Source organism: Mandrillus leucophaeus, unplaced genomic scaffold (genome assembly GCF_000951045.1).
Source record: "Mandrillus leucophaeus isolate KB7577 unplaced genomic scaffold, Mleu.le_1.0 Scaffold114, whole genome shotgun sequence".
Taxonomy (NCBI): domain Eukaryota; kingdom Metazoa; phylum Chordata; class Mammalia; order Primates; family Cercopithecidae; genus Mandrillus; species Mandrillus leucophaeus.
Window position 1 is genome coordinate 2,281,600 of NW_012099654.1, and position 22,283 is coordinate 2,303,882.

Below are 22,283 nucleotides of genomic sequence, written 5' to 3' on the forward strand. Positions count from 1 at the left end.
AAAAAAAAAAAAAAAAAAAAAAGGAGACCTTAGGAAAATGCATGCAATTTTGCTGTACTGTAGATTTAAAAAATAAAAAGATAAATTTGTCATGGGAGAATCACGTAACAACTTTTTGAAAGTCACATATAAATGACTTTGAAATTATCAGTCACTTTTGGAGTATCTCCATCTTATTCTCTTCTAACCTTCGTATAACAACATTAACACAGATTGCCATTAGTGGACTTGGTAACTCAACCCTTTTGGAAGAAAAGGCGGGTAAGTAGGGCAATGAGGCCCTACAGAGACACCTTCTCAGAAGGTCTGGTCAATAAAGGGTTTCTCTTCATCTGACTGAGAAGAGTTAAGTGACGTTGTATACCCAGATAATGTCTCAAGATTCTTCCAGCCTTATGATCCTTTAAATTAAAAATTTTTCCCTCTCTTATACATCTACTCAAAAGAAGAGTCCTCAACAGCTTCCAGGCCTTAATTGAGGATATCCATTACTTATCTTCATTTCTGCATTACACTGCAGAGAAAATTTTGCTAATTAAGAATCTGTGATAATTTGGATAGAGGCCAAATTGTAGTCTATCTTTACATTATGAAAAATTCATTTCCTAAATAAAATGAAATGAATAAATGAGATAGCAGGGGACTATTTAATCAGAAGTGATTTCGTGTGTTTTAAGAACTGTAATTGATGTTATGTATAAGTCACTGAAGATCTTATGTATGTTCCCATTTACATCTTATGGTACGTCCCTCCAACCTATTGTAGACAAAACATTTTTAGTCTATTTTTTGTTTGTTTGTTTGTTTTTTTTGAGACGGAGTCTCGCTCTATCGCCAGGCTAGAGTGCAGTGGCACCATCTTGGCTCACTGCAATCTCTGCTTCCTGAGTTCAAGCCATTCTCCTGCCTCAGCCTCTTGAGTAGCTGGGATTATAGGCACGTGCCACCACACCCAGCTAATTTTTGTATTTTTAGCAGAGATGGGTTTTCACCATGTTGGCCAGGATGGTCTCGATCTCCTGACCTTGTGATCCGCCCACCTCGGCCTCCCAAAGTGCTGGGATTACAGGTGTGAGCCACTACACCCGGCCATTTTTAGTCTAATTATATGACTGCATATATCGAAAGATTTTAGACCATTGTTCCTTCCAAAACATTTCATGCAACCAATTTAAATTAATTTATACTGGCTTTCCCCATGGAGAATCAGCTTTGTAACTAGAGATGGAGGAATGTTCCATGCAAAGCAAACAGCAGCACCGTGGCAGTGCTGTATAGTAAGTCAAATGTCGAGTGCGAGGAGTTGAGGGATGAACATAACTGCAGAGAGAGGGGAACCAGACAGCAGGCAGGAAGGAGACTGGGAGGGCCTTAGTGTCCAGAGGGAGGGTTTCTGTCTTTATCCTGAGAGCAATGGGAAGCCGCTAGAATGTGAAACTGGGGTATGTGTTATGTATGTGTGTGCCCATGTGCATGCATGTATAATAAAATGAAATATATATTTTTGGAACTCTATCTATGATTCTTTTATACCTTATGTTCATGTCAAGCTATATCAAGTTGAAGCCACATTCTTGGATTACCTTTCTCTGGCTTCCTATATAGCTACCTTCCTTTACCAAATTCTGATTAATTATTAACCTAAGAAATGGCCATGTGTGAAATGTCTACCTTTATGTAAAAGTGTTATTGAAAATAATGTACATTATATTGTTCAATATCCCTTATAATAAGGCCTATGAATAAACTTTTCACAAATTAGAATAAAATAAAATTGGCCTTTCCTGAAAAGCGAATATACTGCCATTTGCTTTATATCAATAATGATATAATTCATTAAATTTATCCTTTGCTTTGGTTGTCAGGTGATACGGTTTGGCCATGTCCCCACCCAGATCTCATCTTGAATTGTAGTTCCCATAATCCCTACGTGTTGTGGGAGGGACCCAGTGGGAGGTAATTGAATCATGGAGACAGTTACCCCCATGCTGCTGTTCTCATGATAGTCAGTGAGTTCCAATGAGATCTGACGGTTTTACAAGGGGGTTTTCTTCCTTTTGCTCAGCCTTTCTCCTTGTTGCTGCCATGTGAAGAAGGACGTGTTTGCTTCCCCTTCTGCAATAAGCAGAAGTTTCCTGAGGCTTCCCAGCCATGCTGAACTGTGAGTCAATTAAATCTTTTTCCTTTATAAATTGCCCAGTCTTGGGTATGTCTTTATCAGCAGCGTGAAAATGGACTAATATATCAGGAAACCCAGAGATTAGTTTTATGTTCAGTTACATTGCTTTGATCCTTAGTGTAATTATTTTCTCACTTATTCGATACTGTATTTTTTTGTTTTCAATAAATAATTTTACAATTTACTATGTATTCCAAGGTCTGTTACAGGCCTCAAGGTGGTCTTAATAGAGGCATACCTCTCTAAGATGTCTCTCTGACGTCTTAGAGAAAATGTTATGGGGCTGCTGTGAGTGTACACCTTTGTGGCGGCTGAGTGTCATTTGAAAAGGTGTGACCTGGCCGAGTGGAGGAAATGGCCCTGCAGAGGCTGGCTCTCTTCTGGTAGTGGGTCAAGGAGAATCAGCTGGCAGTCCCTACACCAAGAATCTCTTGTCCTCAGGTACTGAGCCTTTGAGTCAGAGAATAAGTCTGTGATGAAAATGCAGTCTTTCCACCTTAACCCCATCTCTTGGGTTGGTGTTATCATTTAATCAACCACAGAGCCCTTGAGTCCTAGATAGGCATAAGCGAGGTTGGCAACCTATGGGCCAAACACAGCCCTCCGCCTGTCTCTGTAAATAAAGTTTTATTGACACACAGTCATCCCATTTGTTTTAACATTGCCTATGGCTGCTTTTGCACTACAATGGCAGAGTTGAGTAGCTGTGTCAAAGACTATACGACTTGCAAAGCCTAAAATATTTACAATTTTTCCCTTGACATTAAACATGTCCCAATCCCTCATGTTGAGGATTCTGTGAGGAGAAGACTCACCGTGAAGACCTTCTCAGGCTGACCCCGGGCTCTCATGTTGGTGTCATGAATTAACTTCAGAATCATCCAAGCTTCATCATGTTTTCCAACCTAAGAAATGAGAGAGGACAGTGAAGCGCTAGGAGTGACACACTTACTGTCCCTGATTTTCCAATAGCCATCTTGCATTGTCAGATCAAATGAGGTGTAATTGTGCAAATGTATCTCAGTACATCCCATTGGAACGCACAGACTATCTGGATATCACTGAATACCTGAGCAGTTCAAATAATGTGGTTATAACTAGAAATAGTATCTCCAGATGGTAAAATTTCACTATAAAACAATAAATCATGTTTTCTCCATTGAGTCAAGTTATTTGCTTAAGGAGAAACATGAATGTTTTCTAGCCACGAGGCAGCTTTTTAATATGTTGGTTGTTGAAAGCAGGTCTCCATGAAACCAAACCCTCCATCATTCCATAATAGGAAGGGAAAATGTACCTCTCAAATAGGCAAATGTGCTTTCCTAAAATTAACATGGAACTTTTTCCAATAGAGGTGGGCTGCCTGAGTATCTGCAATAATAACTGTTACCTCCAACAAGAATCGTGGGCTTTCAGGCATGAACGTGAGGGCCACCACGGAGGAGACACAGGGGAGTGCACAGACGATGACAAACACACGCCAACTGTGAAACTGGTAGGCCGATCCCATGCTGAAGCTCCAACCTGGAAAAGGAGGACAGAGAGAGTGAGGGAGAGCTCCTCCTAGACAGCCTCCTGGGAACGTCACCCAGGGTGCCCAAGCCATCGACTTATTAGTCAAGTCTTACTATCCACAGAGCAGTGAGCTGATCTGGGCATCATCCATGGTGGCCAGCTCAACTTTAAGACCCATAATGGCAGAGCTGAGAAGAAAGGTGCTTGGAACTAAAGGGGTCAAGGCCTAAGTATGGGGGTGCAGGTATGTATGTACCAAACCCCAAAGGCCAATGTAAATTTGGGATGCTCTTTCCAATAGACCACTGTACTAGTTATCTTTTGTTTGCTCTTCCAGATCACTCTCCACTCTTTCCCACTCTGCTGTGTGCTACGGAATGGCTCTCTATGGACTGCATCAACTGGCTCCGTTGCCCGCTGACTTGTATAGCTAAGTTTGAATAAAGGAAGGAAGGCAAGAGAACCAAGTGAAGGAGGGTTGGGATATTTATTTCCCTTGCTTCCCTTCTGCCTTCCCCCTGCCTGGCTAGAGGTCTGGAAGTGGGTGCTCTTATTTCGTGGGCCTTCTTCCACAGCAGCCACAGCTCTTGTCAGGGTCTGGCTACCTGTCCCTCCTGTTGCTCTTTGAGGCATAGGTGGATCCAGGGTGCTTTATTATTCCTTATTGCTTTCTCTGAACAGTTTCCACATCTTTATAAAGAGTCCCTTCATTAAACTCCTTTCCATGGCCCCTTTTGAGGGTGTCACTAGCTTCCTGCTGGCACCCTGACCAGCACAATTATTAGGAATTGGCGGTTGCTGCATGTCTCCTCATCCACCTCATGCGATAGATCCACAGAATTTTACATTTCTAAATAGAACACTTTAACTTCTACATATTATGAAAAGAAAAAATTTTATATATTATAAAAATAAGCATAATGGGAGACAAACAGAAATCCTTTCAAGAACTAAAAGAAAGCTAATATTTGAATGAATATAAAATGGCTGAAAGCAAACTATTTTATATTCATTCAAACGAATATAAAATTCATTCAAATGGCTGGTTCTAAATGAGAAATAATGAGGCATATCCCATCTAATTGAAAACAGAGAGCAGATTTATAAAGGCATAGATGAATTATGTGAGGTGAAATTTTAATCTCTAGCAATGCTTGGAATTTATATGCCTTTTTGTGAACAACAATCAGATAGTATACATCCTATCTCCAGGAGACCTGTATAATTACTCATTGTTTACCTGGGAGCCAAGTGAGATTCTGAAGGTGATGTAACTTCCTCAAGGCTACAGAGCTGAAGTTACACATTAGTCTTTCCTGCCAGGATTTGAAACAGAATCTTACAGCCACACACAGCCTCATGTGTGTGCACGCTTACTCATTCTTAAATGCTGAATTTGTGACAAATGATGTAAACATCAATGACATGCTATATTAATCTTAGACTAATAGAATCTTTCTGGGAATTTAATATATGAAGATAATATATTACCATATTAATTATATCATAAACTGTAGGGTGTATGATTGCTATGATGTTTTATGTAGCAGAGGTTCAAAACTCTCACATATCCAAAATGCAGAAAAAACCCTATGATGGATCAGAGAAAACAACTTGTTCACTTCACATTTAATCTCAGAGCTTCATATAAAGAACTTCTTTTTAAAAGCTTTAAATCCTATTACTTTAAGGGACTGAAAGAAAAAATAAAAGCTTTAGGTGGCTGAGTTAAGCAAATGCAATGTTTTAAATTTCAGGCCACAGCACATTTCATAAAGTATAGGGGGAAACAGCGAAGGCAAGAGAAGGGAAGGTCTCTGGTACCACTGTTCTTTTGTTTTTGTTTTTGTTTTGAGACGGAGTCTCACTCTATTGCTAGGCTGGAGTGCAGTGATACAATCTCAGCTCCTGGGTTCAAGCAATTCTCCTGCCTCAGCCTCCCAATTAGCTGGGACTACAGGTGCACGCCACCATGCCCAGCTAATTTTTGTATTTTTAGTAGACAGGGGGTTTCACCATGTTGGCCAGGATGGTCTCGATCTCCTGATCTTGTGATCCGCCCACCTCAGCCTCCCAAAGTGTTGGGATTACAGGCCTGAGCCACTGCTCCCAGCCTTGTTTTTGTTTTGCTATGTTTTGTTTTTTTGAGATAGAGTCTCACTCTGTTACTCAGGCTAGAGTGCAGTGGCACGATCTCTGCTCACTGTAATCTTTGTCTCCTGAGTTCATGTGATTCTCATGCCTCAGCCTCCTGAGTAACTCTGGGATTACAGGTGCATGCCACCACGCCTGGCTATTTTTTTTTTGAATTTTTAGTAGAGACGGGGTTTCACTATGTTGGCCAGACTGGTCTCGAACTCCTGACCTCAAGTGATCTGCCCACCTCGGCCTCTCAAAGTGCTGGGATTACAGGTGTGAGCCACTGTGCTAGCCTCTGGTGCCACTGTTCTAATCAATTGTGGAGGAAAAGTTAAATATTAAATTTGAACTCAATTGAATATGGACACAAACAATGGTCACCAAGTCCCAGAACAGGTTGTGTGAGCCCCTTGAGGCATTCATCCAGCACTGTTTCGGAGAAATCTCTATTTCAATCAATTCCTATACATTAGTTATTGAAAAACAATAGACAATCACAAAAACAGGTTGACTTTTTTGTGTTCCTTGAGCCCAGTCGCAAAGGGCTCTCGTGACTGGGCCTCATGCCAAACAACTTGTTACAAAAAGAGTTAGGGTCCCAGAGTGCGCCGAAGCTTCATGAGACCTCTCCTTGTCTGTACATGGATCAGTGGCCGACTCTGGAGCCCAGGCTGTTGCTTCCCAGTCTGGGGGTGAATCCTCCATAGTCTTGTGAATGTAAATCTCTTCCCTTCTCCCCTTCCCATTGCAATCTGCTTATTATATCAATCTGCTTATTATATCATTTGCTTATTATATCAATTTGCTTATTATATCTGCATTGCCATTTATGTGGGATAAAGCTTGTTTACCCTTAAAGGTATTGTGTGTGTGCCTTTTCTTCTCCCCTCACATGTTTCTCACACAGAACATCAATTAGTTCAGAAGGTAAAGTTTTCAAAGGCAAACAGGATGAAGTGATTTAACCAAAGAGAAAGTTGCTACAATGGATACAGCAGGAAGCTTCTTACGGTAGAATAATATTCCCTCACCCCTGAAGATGTCCTCATCCTAACCTGTGAATATGTTACCTTAATGCCAAGGGGCTTTGCAAGTGTTAAGGATCTTGAGATAAAGAGATTATTTTATATTATACGGTTGGGCTCAATGTAAATACAAATGTCCCTAGAAGGAAAAGAGGGAGGCAGGAGAGTCACACTGAGAAAGGGAGATGGGTTGAGGGAAGCAGTTTGGAGAGAGATTTGAAGATGCTGTGCTGCTGGCTTTGAAGATAGAGGAGTGGGTCACAAACTAGGGAATGCAGGTGGCTGGTAGAAGCTGGAAAAGACAAGGACACAATCTCTCCTAGAGCCTCCAGAAGGAGACTCTAGAAGCCCTGCCAACCCATTTAAACTTTCGATCTCTAGAACTGTCGGATAATAAATCTGTGTTGTTTAAAGCCAATATGCTCACAGTGATTTGTTACAGCAGCAACAGAAACCAATACACTTCTTACAGTTAAAGCTTTACTGCTAACTTGGCTGATAGAAGTTAAGTTGGAGAACTGTAGCATTCTCTATAAAACGTCAGGCTCCCTGCCTTTTTTTTTTTTTTTTTTTTTTTTTACTTTGCATAACAAGCTTATTTTTTTAAAAGCCATATAAACAATAAACAAATTTTTAATCAGATCTTAACTTCTGTCCTAGAATCGTTCCATTAAGTTCTAGTCTATGAACACTTTTAGCTCAATAATCGTCATCTTCATCAGAGTCCATTACTTTTCTTCTGTTGAATTTCACTGTTGTTGTCTTTTCTGTTTGCTGATTTACTTTTTTTAAGGATTTCTATTAAACCTAGTTCTGAGAAGGTATCAACCTTCTCACTTAGTTGTCCATATCTTGCCATCTGTATAAGGTAATTCTCCACTGCTTCAGTTTTTTTAGGTTTTGCAAGTCCTAAGTTACTTAACCTGGCGCGGGGCCGACTGACTCAGAACTTGGGCTGAGATACAGTTTCTCGTTTCTGCCTCACTGTGCTTGGCTTCCTGTTGGGCCGCATCGCCGGGATCCTGTCATCCTGGCGGGCTCAGACCCTGCCGCGCACCCCGCGGCGCTCTCAACACCGGGAACACAGCCGACCCTCACCTGTCCGCTGAACTTGGGTCAGAACAGCTGAATTCGGCCTGGCTGCAACTGCTGGCTCCAAAAGCTGAGATTGTGCTTGGATCCAGGCCTGGCAGGATGAGCCTGCTCTGGGCCAGCGGACCCTACATCCCCACACCCGGGCAGGTCCTGCACGTGGCAGCCCCTGCCGCCTGCCTACCAGGCCCCCCATGGGGAAAGCAGCCAGGCCACCTAGGAGCCGGCCACGAGGCTGCCGGGGCAGCGCCGGGCAGGCTCCCTGCTTTTGCTTGGACTTCTCCAGAAGCCTCTCTAAGGACGCCAGGCTCCGTCTTGACAGCTGGTCTTGGGAATTTTGTTCTTCACTCTTATTGCTCTGGAACATCGTATCAGCTGGTGGAGAGACTGATTGCAACACGATTCCAGTTGGGCCGTTTTCAGCCTCCCAAGGAACTGGACCACAATGGAAACCCAGAAGACAGCTAACTGATGAGAGCTGGCAGAGCAGTCCAGCTCTGCTCAGCTTAGAATCGTTCATTCCAGTGGAGATTCTTCCATCGAACAGCTGAAATTTAGCCTGCTTGTTGCTGTTGAGGTCCTTCTCTCCCTCATTGCTTAGCGTGTGTGCATATGCGTGTGTGACACACACATATAAACACATACATGCTGGTGGTGTGTCTCTCTCTCTAAAGGGTGTGTTGTCCACTCATTTCTCTCTCCATTTGTTTGTAATATGCTTATTCCCCCCAGTCTCCAAAACAATTTTATACCTTTTTCCATTTCTCGTCAAATCTCCAGCAGCCAGCTCCACTCCTGGCACTTGACCTCACTTCCTATTTCTTAGAGGAAGTAAACACAGAGAGAACTACGTACATCTCATCTTCTCATTCCTGATTCTATTCACCCACCTGCCCCTGTTCCATCTCTCTCTCTTTCCTTTGGTTACAACAGATGAGCCATCCATGTGCCTAGCTAAGGCCACCCTGCTCACATGGGCGGTGGAGCTCATCCTTCTCTTTCCCTCAAGGACAGAACTCCTGTAAGTATCTGCCCCTCTCCAACCCTCATCGTCATGTTCTCTCACTTGATTTGATAGGTCATTCTATCAGCACATCTCTATCTGACACCTGAGAAAGAGCCCTTCCTCCTCTCCCACAGGCTTCTCCAGCTGCACTGCTGTTCCTCAGTTCCCCTTTACCGTAAAACCTCAAAAGGATGGTCTATAGCCAGTATCCACCTTCTCCCCCAGTATTCTCACCCCAGACAGGCTGTCCCCAAATTCCACAGAAACTGAGCTTACCAAAGTCACCAGTCTTTGTCATATTTAATGGTTGCTTCTCTGTTTTCACTCCAGTCAAACTCTCTAAATCATTCTGTATAGCTGTCCATTCCACTGTCTTTTGTAAAACTTTTTTCCCTTGGCTTTCTCATCACTATGTGTTAGTTTCGTTCCCACCTCACCAGCTTTCCTTCAGTTTCCTTAGGTGGCTCCTCTGACTGGCCCTTAAAGGTTGGCACACTCCAAATCTTGGTCATTAGTCATCTCCTCTGCCCATAGGCCCTTTCTAGGGGGACTAATCTATCGCCATGACTGTAAGTGCCACCTGCATGCCACTGTCTCTGAAATACATTCTTTTCTCTTCCCAGAGCTCCAGAAATATACCTTGACCTGCCTACTTACATCTTCACAGAGATGCCTAGTGGGTGTCTCAAAGTTACCATGTCTAAAATGGAATTTTGGTTTCCTGCCACACTCCCAAGGAAAACTCTTGTTTCTCTCTTACCCTTCCCTATTTCAGCACTGTCAGACTCCAGATACACATGTCAAAAACCGAGACCTCATTCTCATCTTCTTTTTGCCTCACAACCCCCAATGTTCAATCCATCAGCAAGTTCCAGCTCTAAAATATACCTCAAAGCCACTCACTTCTCCCTATCTCCATGGCACTGCACAGGTTCTGGGCGACGTGGACCTTCCCCTGACCTTCAGCAACAGGCTCCTGTTTGGAATCCCTGTCACTCCTGGTCCTCCAGAGTCCATTCTTCCTATAGCAGCCAGCGTTATCCTTTTAAAATGTCAATAAGGTCACTTCACTTTGTCATTTGAAAGCCTCCCACAGCTCCCAGTATATTTGGAATGAAACCCAAATGTCTTACTATGGCACCTAAGGCCTATGTAAACTGCTTCCTATTCATGTATCTGAGCTCATCTTCTGCTGGTCCTCTAACTGGCTTGAGCCAGTCCCATTGACCTGCTTCCAATTCTCTGAACATAGAGCTTAATCCCATCCTAGGGGTTAAGCCTTTTTTCCTGGAAGCCCAGCCATGCATGAGGAAGTATAGAAAGGATGTTTGTTGTATTTTAGCCAGCCTTTCTGAGTTTTGAAGTGAGAGGGTTTTCAATATTGTCCCCTAGGAGTCTTGGAATGTGATGTTTTCCCGGTTTGGACAGCTCTACTTGAGTATTTGCATGCATGGCTGCCTGCTTCGTACCTTCCAGGATTCAGCTTAAGGCTGTCTCTTCAGAGAGGCCCACACACCAAATCCCACTCTTTATCACGTAGGCCTGATTTATTGTCCTGACAGCACTTATCACTATCTAAAGTTGTCATATTCACATATTGTTTACATATTTATTACCTGTCCCTCTCCCACCAAAAGAGTGGAACCCTGCTTTTCCTACTCATCAAGACCTCCTAAGCAAGTGCTAGTCCATAGGAAGTGTTCTTTTAATGTCTGTTGAACACACACAAACACACACACACACAACTATGTGTACATAGCATGGGCAAAATCAGTGCAGGCTACAAGACCACAGACCCAGATTTTCTTTTGATTATTTTTCTTTCTGAATCTACACTAAACAGCAAAACAACCTTGATTCACTTTTTCAAATTAAGTTTGTATCTTCATAGAGTAAAACTTTATTTGCTTTTAGTTATATAGTGCTATGAGCTTGACAAATGCAGAGTCATGTAACCACCATCATTATCAGGGCACAGAACAGTTTCATCACCTCAAAACATTCCCTCCTGCTGCCCCTTGAGAGTCACCTCTTCCTCCAGCCCTAACCCCTGGCAATCACTGATCTCTTGTCTGTCTGTCCCTATAGTTTTGTCTTTCCAGAATATCACATAAATGGAATCATATCGTACATAGCTTTTTGAATCTTTTTTTCTTTTTTTTTTTTTTGAGACAGGGTCTCCTCTGTCACCCAGGCTAGAGTGCAGTGGCATGATCTCAGCACTGCAGCCTTGGCTTCCAAAGCTCAGGTGATTCTCCTGCCTCAGCCTCCCAAACAGCTGGGACCATGGGCAAGTGCCACCATGCCCGGCTAACTTTTTGTAAAGACAGAGTTCCACCATGTTGTCCAGACTGGTCTTGAACTCCCAGGCTCAAGCCATCCTCCTGCCTCGGCCTCTCAAAATGCTGAGGTTATAAGCATGCGCCACTATGCCCAGCCTTGGTCTGGTTCTTATACTTTGCATAATACAATTGAGATTTATGCAAACTGTTGCACATACCTGTGGTTTGTTCTTTTCCATTGTGTTGTAGTATTCCATTGTGTGAATATACCACATTTAGTCTATTCACTTACCAGTGGAAGGACGCTTAGATTGGTTGCAGTTTTGGGTGATTATGAATAAAGTTGCTATATACATTTCATACATTTCTGTGTGCCACCAAACTTTCCTTGGGCAAATATGTAGGAGTGGAATGGTTGAGTCACATAATAAGCTCATGTTTAGCTTTATAGCAGACTAACAAACTATTTCGCACACTGGTTGTGCCATTTTGAATTCCCACCAGTAGTGTATGCGAGTTCTAGCTGCTTCACATCTTTCCCTTCACTTGTTAGGTTTCTTTTCTTAAATTTAGCCCTTCTTATAGGTATCTAGTGGTATCTCATCACAATTTTAATTTGTGTTTCCCTAATGCCTAGTGATATCTTCATTTACTTTTTGTTCATTGATTCCTACTTTAGTGCCTATATGTGCCTGTCATAATGCTGTGATATGGAGACTGATTCCCTGCTCTCAAGGAGGTTATAATCCATTGAAAAAGGCAGATATGTTAACACACAAGGCCAGATGTGTTGGCTCACACCTGTAATCCCAGCTCTTTGGGAGGCCAAGGCAGCAGGACTGCTTGAGGCCAGGATTCTGAGACCAGCCTGGGTAACATAGCAAGACTTCATCTCTTAAAAAAAAAAAAAGAAAAAAGAAAAAAGAAAGAAAGAAAGAAGCCAGATGTATTGGTACATACCTGTGGTCCTAGCTACTAGGTGACAGAGTGAGATGCTGTCTCAAAAAAAAAAAGAAGAAAAGGCCAGGTGCTGTAGCTTATGCCTGTAATCCCAGCACCTTGGGAGGCTGAAGTGGGTGGATCACCCGAGGTCAAGAGTTCGATACCATTCTGCGCAACATGGCAAAACCCCGTCTCTACAAGAAATACAAAAGTTAGCCTGGTGCATGCCTGTAGTCCCAGCTTCTTGGGAGGCTGAGGTGGGAGGATCATGTGTGCCCTGAGAGGGAGTCCTGGAAAGGGTGCTGGATGCTCCTCCTGCCTTGTGGCATGTCCCATGGCAGGGGGCAGGGTCAAAGGCTGAAGGGTGATAACCTGTGGCTTGAATGAGAGATAGACACCACGAAGGCCTCAAGAAATGACGCTGCAAATGCTTTCTAAAACTATGATACAATTCTCTGGATTAAAAATAGATACAAGAATGAAGGGGTAAAACACTGACCACCATCACTACACAGCCATGAATTCTCAGGACCCGCTTCTGAGCTCCATTTTAAGTGGTTTAAATTTGAATTTGAGAGCCACACAAAGCCTACACTACAAAACCAGAAAGTGGAGAGACAGCAACATGGAATAAAGGACAGGAATGGGAAAACAAGCCACATTCAACTGGGAAACTGGGTTGTTGCTTTTGGATACTTACCTGCAATTAGAAAAATAGATTCTTTTAAATGAAACTTTTATGTTGGCACCCCACCTTTTTGTCTTAAAAAATATGTCTTGTATGAGTGATGGTTCTAATTATCCTTTAGTCTTTGTTAAGCTACTCATTCAAATGTCATACAGAGGAATTTATCTATAGATAATATAAGTTCCACGCAAGGAAGGATCTCAATTAGAGTATTACAGAAAGTAGTTCCAGCACAGCACTAATCAGTATGGAGTTAATGAAAGTATTATATGTCATGCATAATAATCAAAGCTTTTTGCCAGCCTTAAGCTGATGTGCTCTGTGACTGCAGAAAATAGCTGCCTCCCCAGTTGCCTGACTGAAACCTTTCAAGGTGCCAAGGCAGAAGTGTGTGACACACATACAAGGATGCTGGCTTTCATGTTCTTGTCTGGGCTCTGTCCCTGATCCCCTGGGGGACTTGACACCTACTTTGCTTATCTATCTATCTATCTATCTATCTATCTATCTATCTATCTATCTGTCTATCTATCTATATTTTTTTGAGGCGGAGTTTCGCTCTGTCGCCCAGGCTGGAGTGCAGTGGCGCGATCTTGGCTCACTGCAAGCTCCGCCTCCCGGGTTCATGCCATTCTCCTGCCTCAGCTTCCTGAGTAGCTGGGACTACAGGCGCACGCTGCCACGTCTGGCTAATTTTTTGTATTTTTAGTAGAGACGGGTTTAACTGTGTTAGCCAGGATGGTCTCAATCTCCTGACCTCATGATCTGCCTGCCTCGACCTCCCAAAGTGCTGGGATTACAGGTGTGAGTCACTGAGTCCAGCCTGCTGATCTACATTTGATTGTCAGTTATGTGATATTATTAATGAAATAGTTTTTGGTAGGATGCAGATCTTAGGTACAAGACACAAGTCTAAGGTTCTAAATGGAAACATTGAATATCATATGTGAGATCAATTTTTAAGCTAAGAAGTAAATCACCTGTATTGATTTGTCTATGGTCTTCTTTACTCACAAGGCATCTGGTCAACTAAAATTTTCTTTAGAAAGGGGGCCCAAAATCCATTTTTTGAAGTGTCCAACAAGCCTAGGAAGAGGACAATGATCAGATGAATTTCTGATTTTGTTCCTACAGATATAAAATTTTATCCCCTCAACATGTCACAGGTTTAAAATATAAATACTATGTAATCTGCATGAAACATTAATCCTTGGCTGGAAACTCAGGTTGTCATGCATCTGTGAGTCCACAAGATTTAACCAGATGCAGCTGGATGGTTCCTGTTGCTAATACCAGCAGAGATTTTTCATCTCTTTCTCAATTTGTAAAAAGAAAAAAATAAAAAAGGAAGGAGAAAAAGGAAAAAAAGGCCAAGTAGTAGGTGGAGGGGGGCACATGAAGGAGAGATAGTTAAATAAACTATGGTATAGCCTTACAATGGAACATCATATAACTATTGGGAAAGAATGAGGTGGATTTTTCTAAACAGATACATGGAAAATGTCCAAGTGACTTTGCTCAGTGAAAAAAGCACTTTTAAATAATAGTGGTTTCATATCTATATATACATAAAACATATCAGTACATCTAGAAAGTGACTAGGAGGAAAATGCACTAAACTATTTAAAGTGGTTACTCAGGGTAGGGAGTAGAAGCCCATGAGGACTTTTACTTTTTGAAAAAAATTATAGTCCTCCATTCTGAAGATTTTCACTTTGGACATTTCCTTAATGTTTGAATTTTGTAGTGTCTTGTATAACTTTTTACCCAAAAAAGAAAAGAGAAAGCTTTTCAAAGAGTTGCAAGCCTTTACATTTTCTGAGACACAGGCCCTGATGGGAGAAGAGAGAGGAGAAAGAATCAAATTATAATTGTGCCACTATTCAATACTTACATATTTTTCTAAACTAAACGAATGTGAATTCTGATTGTGACAATCTAAACACTGACAATACAGTTCTCACTTACGGATACCAAGGCAAAAGTGCCAGAGACTATCTTGGTATCTCTGGGTGAAAAAGAGAACCATATTCACAGACCTTTAATCTTTTGACCTATAGCCGCAGTCATATTCTAATCTTGGATCCTTGGGGCTGCGGCCGTTCTCCTTGAGCTGAAATCTTGTGAACACTATTGCCAACAGAGATGCACAAAGCAATCACAATCAAAATAATTGGCAGGGATCTGCCTGTGGCACATAATCATGCTTTCAGGAAGTGAGAGCCAATTATATGTCCCAGGGAGAGAGTCCAGGGGTTAAATTCCAACGAACTCCAATAGTCATCTGTCTTTAAGAGCAGACCCAAGCAACAAGCCGACCTTCCCTGCGAGTTTCTCTATTTCTGTTTCCAAACTCTGGTCTTGCCCTTTGGAATGCACAGAGGAGCAGCCAGCAGTGGAAGGAAGTCACATTATGTCTCTACTTCCTGAATTTGACTTATGACCCTAACCATGCTTTCAAAGAAGCACATTTTCTGGTGGGTTTTGAAACTCACAAATTCATGGGCTTATTTTTTTAGGGTCATTTTTTTTTCTGGAATATCTTCTGTGAGTGCTCCCAATATGCAAAGAGTGAATGAGGGGACCTTTTCAGAAAGGGTTCCTGGGGCCAATATGTAAGACTGACTCAAGCCTGGTGCTTCCCAAACTCCAGTGAGAGAAATGATGAGTCTGAGAGTTTGAAAAAAGCTGACAGCATGAAATGTGCATGTGTATGCATGTGTGTCTGTATTTTGAGCAAAGGTCCTTTGGGATTTTCTTTTGTATATAGATAATAATATAGTATTAATGTTATGATAGCATAGGTCAATCAGCCTGAAGTTAAAAAAAGATATATATATATATATCCTTTTTTGTAAAAGATTTTTATGCAAATTTATACTAAAAGCCTGTAGGATAGTCAAATTTTGACCAAATGCAACTGAAGCTTGTATCATAAATGCATGTTAACTCAGCTCATTAGTCTATAAATATACATTGTATATATTCATGTTATCTTATAGCACATATAGGCACACATTAAGTTTCCTTCTCTATTTTACTCACATAAATATTTATTTAAAGTGAAATGTATAGTTTTGTATTTATATATAAACCATTATATTAGCTGATGTCTGGGGATGAATAATAACAAATCAATCATGCTGATTTTATGAACACATACAGTCTTAGGAGACTGAAAAACAAACAAAAGTAAATATTGGCAACTCTTACATTGGGTAGAAAGTTGGAACACTAGCCTCTAAAGCTCATTCCAGAACTAAAGTTCCTTCTAATTCTAAGATCTTGTATCTTGACCAGATAAGGCCACAAGAACGTCTCTTTCAAGTATAGATCTATGGCAAGAAATGAAATACTTTCAAAACAGAAAACAAAACAAAACAAAACAAAACACCTTCTAAACTGCAGTTAGTTCTGAGACAAGTGTCCACAAGTTGGTAGAGGACTTGTAGCAAAATAGTGGTGCTTATTCTATATATTAGCAACTCAGTCAAGCTGCTTTTCAAAGTAGCTGTCCGTAAAAATCCCAAAAAGGCCAGCAATAGTATTCCAAACAACTGCTTGGTTCTCATTCTCTTCCAGATCAAGTTTTCTTTTTGCTGTTTGCACATGGCCCCAGGAAGATCTTGCTCATGATCAACAAAAGCTCTCTGTTCATTCCTAGGAGATTTTTGTGATAACAATACAAAAATTCTAGTGGCATCCATTGTTAGGTGAAAGATATTTCTCCCGGGGGAGAGGGAGAGCAGGATACAGAGGGGGTATAATATCTCCAGCGTTAAGACAGCAGAGGTCAGCCCAGGTGCTCTTTGTTGCTGATGCCCAAAGGGCACACTTGTATACCTCTGCTAACTTGCTGACCTCTCTAACCTGTTTCTTTTTCCTAGCCCCATTTCTTGCCTTATAGTTTCTGATCCAGAGCAAATCATTTAACACTTGACAATTGAAACAGCTGCTTAGCTCATGACTCAGGCCCAAAATGACCCTTAGAGTTTTGTCATTTTTGTCAAAGAAATTCCATTCTAATGGGTGGGGAAATGCATGAAACTACAATGACCTGGGAGCTCTAATTTCTGGTCCTTGTGCCTCAAGCAAGGGGACTTCATACTCTCCCTCCAAGTACAGTGGATGAAAATGTGACTCTGGACTTTTTAGAAACATATTTATTATGTTCCCTAATTTTAAAAAAGCTCATTTCTTAGCTTAATTTCACTATGATAAGAGTACATGCTTGGTAGTTTTTTTGAAATACATGGGAGTTTGCTTTATAGCACAGTAGGTGGTCCATTTTTATAAATGCTCTATATGTGCTCCAAAAGAATGTGTACCCTACAGGTATTGGGTGCAGTGTCTACACACATCTATTAGGTCAAGTTTGTTAATCGTGTTGTTCAAATCATCTATACACTCACTGATTTTTTTCCCCCATTTGTCATGTTAAACTCTTTTCAGTTGTTTTTTGTGGGAAGTTAGTCCCAATAACATAGCCCATCACGTTACTGGAAATGGAACAATACACCTGTTATAAAATTAAGACACATCTATATTCCTTTGCCAATATACTTCCTGGCACCCTAATGTCTGGCAGAGCTTATGTTAAGGAGTTGGTGAGCCTCAAACCGTGGGGTTGAGGAGGAAGAAACATAGAAAATGGTGATTACTTGAATTACCATTGAAGATACAAAATGGAATCATTCAATTTTTATTTCTTTTTTTTTCCCTTTTGACATCTCTTCTTGCCTGATAATTTCACTTTTAAAAATCATAGAGATTAGTCCAGGTGTGATGGCTCAAACATGTAATCTTAGCACTGTGGGAGGCCGAGGTGGGCAGATCACCTGAGGTCGGGAGTTCGAGACCAGCATGGCCAACATGGTGAAACCCCATCTCTACTAAAAATACAAAAATTAGCTGAGTGCAGTGGTTGGTGCCTGTAATCCCAGCTACTAGGGAAGCTGAGGCAGGAGAATTGCTTGAACTCGGGACGCAGAGACTGCAGTGAGCTGAGATTGCGCCACTGCACTCCACCCTGGGGGACAGAGTGAGACCCTGTCTCAAAAAAATAAAAAGTAAATAAATCATAGAGATTAAAAAATGAAACACGTTTCTGTGGATAGCACAAAGCCGTAAAAGGCTTCATATCTGCTTCTGAGCCCCACACAATGTACATCCTGCCCCAACGCAATACACATCCCAGCTAGATATGTCCCCAAACTATTCTGTAGTGTCATAGCTGCCATTTTGTATTACCTTGTTTCAAAACAGTTTCCCATAGACTTGCAACTTTTTATAAGTTGTAGATGATCAGCAAAGGCTCACTAACAAGAATAAACAAATGCAAATCTCCAGTCCACTCTCAGGCTTTGCTGGGAGCCATCAGAATCCTTTACTCTTGTTTTTCCTCCCCTGGGCTGTGATTCCACTTCTAATGATTCATCTTACGACAGTCAGACAGGAATGGGGCTTTCCCCCAAAGCAATGAATGCATTTTCTCATGAACAAACCTAGTACTTCCCCAACACACAAATTAGACTTTCTTCTGGAAAAATAAAACATTCAAGAATTAATATACTGATATGTAACTCAAAGGAGGCTATTCCTACAATACAGCTTTAAAGCATGTTTCCTTCAGGTTGTATGAATCATAGAGATTAAAAGAAGCCTGAATTAATTAAATGGTTGGCAGAGATGCAATCCACTTTTGCCCATCCAGATTTATAACCCTGCAGGAGACATTCAAATGCTATTTTTCTTCATTCCCCACCCCCTTTCTCCTTTGTCTCAAAATGTCAGGCATCTACCCAGAGTTAAATTTCACCTCTGCTCTCTGGAAAGGCTGACTACATCTTGGCTCAGAAATAAGTTCCTAGCTGCAACCGAATCTGGACATGATTGGTCCTGCTGCATCCCAGTGAATGGTTTTCTAGGGCAATGGTGCCGGAAAAATCAAATGCAGAGTGACTGAGTCTGGGACTAATGTAGCAGCGTTTCATTCACTATCACTTCTCTGAATGCTACTTACCAGAAATGATCTAATGACTCAGGGAGACCACAGCGACAAAGTGCTCGAGCATAGGCAGATTGATGCTCCCTCTGGCAGAGGTAGAGGTAAAATCAGCTTTGACTAGAACGCTAGTTCCCAGAACTTGCAGGTTCACATGTGGGCTCTCTGTCTCCTCACACCCACTCTCATGACAGTTTTGGCAAAGGATAGGCAGGCTTGAGTACCAATTGCAGACTACAGCAGTGACACAGGTAAAGTGGATTCAAAGGTATGCAGCGGATTCCTTGAATATTTATAATGCACCCACCATGTGCCAGGCACCTCACACACATCCTGTTTCATACATGAACAACCTTGTTGACTGCCCATGTAAGGCAATCGAATAAAATACAGGCCAGCAGTTACATCTGATAAAAATTCGTTTTTAGTGTAAGTATATCCCACACAATATTTGGGACATTCTTCTACTAAAAAGTTTGTCAATTATTTGGAATTCAAATGTAACTAAGGGTCCTGTATTTTTATTTGATAAATCTGAGAACTATACCCCAGGAGACATTTGGTAAAGCCTGGAGACATTTTTGATAGTTATGACCTTGGGAAGAAGGGTTACTACTGGCATTTTGTAGGTAGAGGCCATGGATGTTACTAAACATCTTGTAATACACAGGACAGCCTCACCACCTTCAAACAAGAAGTATCCAGCCTAAAATGTCAACAGTGCTTAGGAGAAGAAATCTTGCTGTGAACTAGTCACAGTGTCCATCCATGTCATAGGTGAGGTACTCATAGGTAATAGAAAGCTTGAGGATACTTTGAAACTTTGTTTTCTAATAGAGGAGTGAAAATGGACTTTTAGGAGACCCCTTTTTATTCCTGCATGAATGTGTTTTGTTTTTATGTTAGTTTTTGCTATGCAATTATAAGCTCTTTGAATATACTTTTTGTTATAAAATTAATCTATAGGGGTTTCCCATAGTCTTTTTATGCACCTGGAAGCAACTTTATGTACCCTGAAGCTGACAAGTAAAGGTGGCACACAATAAAAGAGTAAAAAGAGTAAAGAAGTGATGTTCCCCCTGGGGTTTTGATAAAAGTGTAGCATTCTCCATCAAATACTTTCTGAAAACACCCACAGCTTATAAATGGTTATTACCACAAAAAAGTAATAACCATATATTTCCTAAAGTGTTTGTATTCTTGTCTCATAAAAATGGGAGAAGTTGGTTCTCAAAATTCCCATGAGTCCTCAGGATTAGGGAAACAGCATCCTTAATAAAAGCACCTGGCACTAACCACATGTCCCTACAAGTTTACCCCAATAAAGCTCCAGCCAGGCAGAGGGATGGGCCCACACTGGATTCCACAAGACCTGCAATGAGAATGCTGGCAATCAGTGTTCTCTTCAGGTCTCTCACAGCTCCTGCCTCCTGGACTCCATGCTCAGTTCTCATGCATCATCGAGCCCCGTGCATCCAGTTATCACCAGTGTTCACTGTTTCTCAGCACCCATCCACCATCACAACTCACCTCTCAATAATGAAACTTGCTTCACTGCAGCTGCACTTTCTCTTCCCCTTTCCACCTTTTCCAGAATCTGCCCACTATCAGGTTATTTTCCTTCTGTCTACCTTCCAAATACACCTGCCTATGGTACAAGATCCTTTGCAACCTTGCCCCGCCTGCTTCTCCACACTCATTTCCAACCACGGGCTCCCCAGTCCAGCTCGGTGATCCTCTCCACTGCACTTTTGTGTGCTAAAACTCACGAGGAGGATATTGTTGAAAATGCACATTCCCTTCCTCTGTTACTAGAAATGTCCTGCTTAGGAGGGTTGGGCTGGGACCCAGGGATCTGCTTGTATGGGATCCAAACAAGCACCCCAGCTGGTTCTTATGCAGGTCTGCGCAATGAGAAACACAGCTTCAGTTCTATGCCATTAATTTCTCTTGCTTGCACCCGCTGTCAATGTGATGTCCCTTGTGTCTCAGCTCAGGCTCTTTACTTTGCTTAGAATATCCCCTCCTCACCCCTGTTGTCTGCCTGGAAAATTCCTACTGATTGCAGGAGCCACATCAAATGTCACTTTTAGAGCTTCCCCTGACTTGTATCTTGCAACAGCCATGCTTGGCATCAGTGCCTTTCTCTTTGGTACATTTACAGTGATGCAGACAACCACTCTCCCAGCATGTATCACCTATTCTACATATTTGTTTATAATATATACTCTGCTAAATCCCACTAAATTCCAGAGACTGAAAAATTTAACCTGTTTGAATCACCTTAAGTAGAATGGAATATACAAAATAATACTTTACATTTTGGTACACCCTCCACAGTTAAAAAGGCATGAAAGATACAGGACATCAAGTAATGAAAAAAATCATCATATTGTACTTGGACTTCATATATATGTATTTTTTTTAAATTAAATTTTCTTTTCTTTTCAGGCAGCCTCCCAAACCAGAATAGGTTCAGAGACTCCCTCATATATATGCATTAGTCATAAACTTCCAAATGTTTTCAGGTACCCACACATCTGTAAAGTTTTGCCCTCATAGCTCGTGTGTCTCTGGCTATACCAGGTATATTTAAAAAATAGAGTTAGAATAACCACATCAGTCACTCATTCCCACCTGTTGCTATGAGCTGTCTAATCTCTTCTTCTATTATTTCTGGAGATGATCAGGAAACATGTCGTGTGTTCAGGAATGCTGCCCTCCCAATCACTGTGTGGATGCCATTTGTTTCTGTTTTTGGGGAATCTTCTGTCACATGTTTACGCCTTTGATGTGCAGCAAGGACCAACAGATGCCTGCTAGCTGGTGCCACCTCCCAATTTGGAAGTGTCTCTGGAAAAGGTAGACAGTGCAGGCTCTGAACTGGAGCATCTGACTGTTAATCCTGATTCTGCTCATTGCTAGCTGTGTGTCTTAGACAAGTTAAAACTTAACTGCTTATTGTGTTTTCATTGTGATAAAATATACATAACATGAACTTTCCCATTTAAAACATTTCTTTTACTGTATAATTCTGTGGCATTAAGTACCTTCACCTTGTTGTGTAACCAGCACCACCATCCAGCTCCAGAACAACTTCCATCATCCCAAACTGAAACTCTACCCATGAAACGATAACTCATCATTCCTGCCCTAACCTCACGCTCTGGTAACCTCTATTCTACTTTCTGCCTCTATGAATTTGCCTATTCTAGGGAGCTCATATAAGTGGAATTACACAGTGTTCATCTTTTTGTGACTGGCTTATTTCACTTACCATAATGTCTTCAAGATTCATACATGTTGGCTGGGCGCAGTGGCTCATGCCTGTAATCCCAGCACTTTGGGAGGCTGAGGTGGGTGGATCACTTGATGTCAGGAGTTCAAGACCAGCCTGGTCAACATGGTGAA

The 22,283-nt window shown here is 41.6% G+C and overlaps 1 protein-coding gene across 2 annotated transcripts in view; it reads right to left on the reverse strand.

The window, feature by feature from the left end:
* Positions 1 to 22,283, reverse strand: part of SV2C (synaptic vesicle glycoprotein 2C) — a 296,496-nt gene that overhangs the window by 70,097 nt on the left and 204,116 nt on the right. For both annotated transcript variants that reach the window (XM_011996436.1, XM_011996431.1), the window contains exons 5-6: positions 3,570 to 3,703; positions 2,995 to 3,084 (exon numbers count right to left, since the gene is read on the reverse strand). In XM_011996436.1, the coding sequence (XP_011851826.1) occupies positions 2,995 to 3,084; positions 3,570 to 3,703 (224 nt within the window). The remainder of the gene's footprint in view (positions 1 to 2,994; positions 3,085 to 3,569; positions 3,704 to 22,283) is intronic.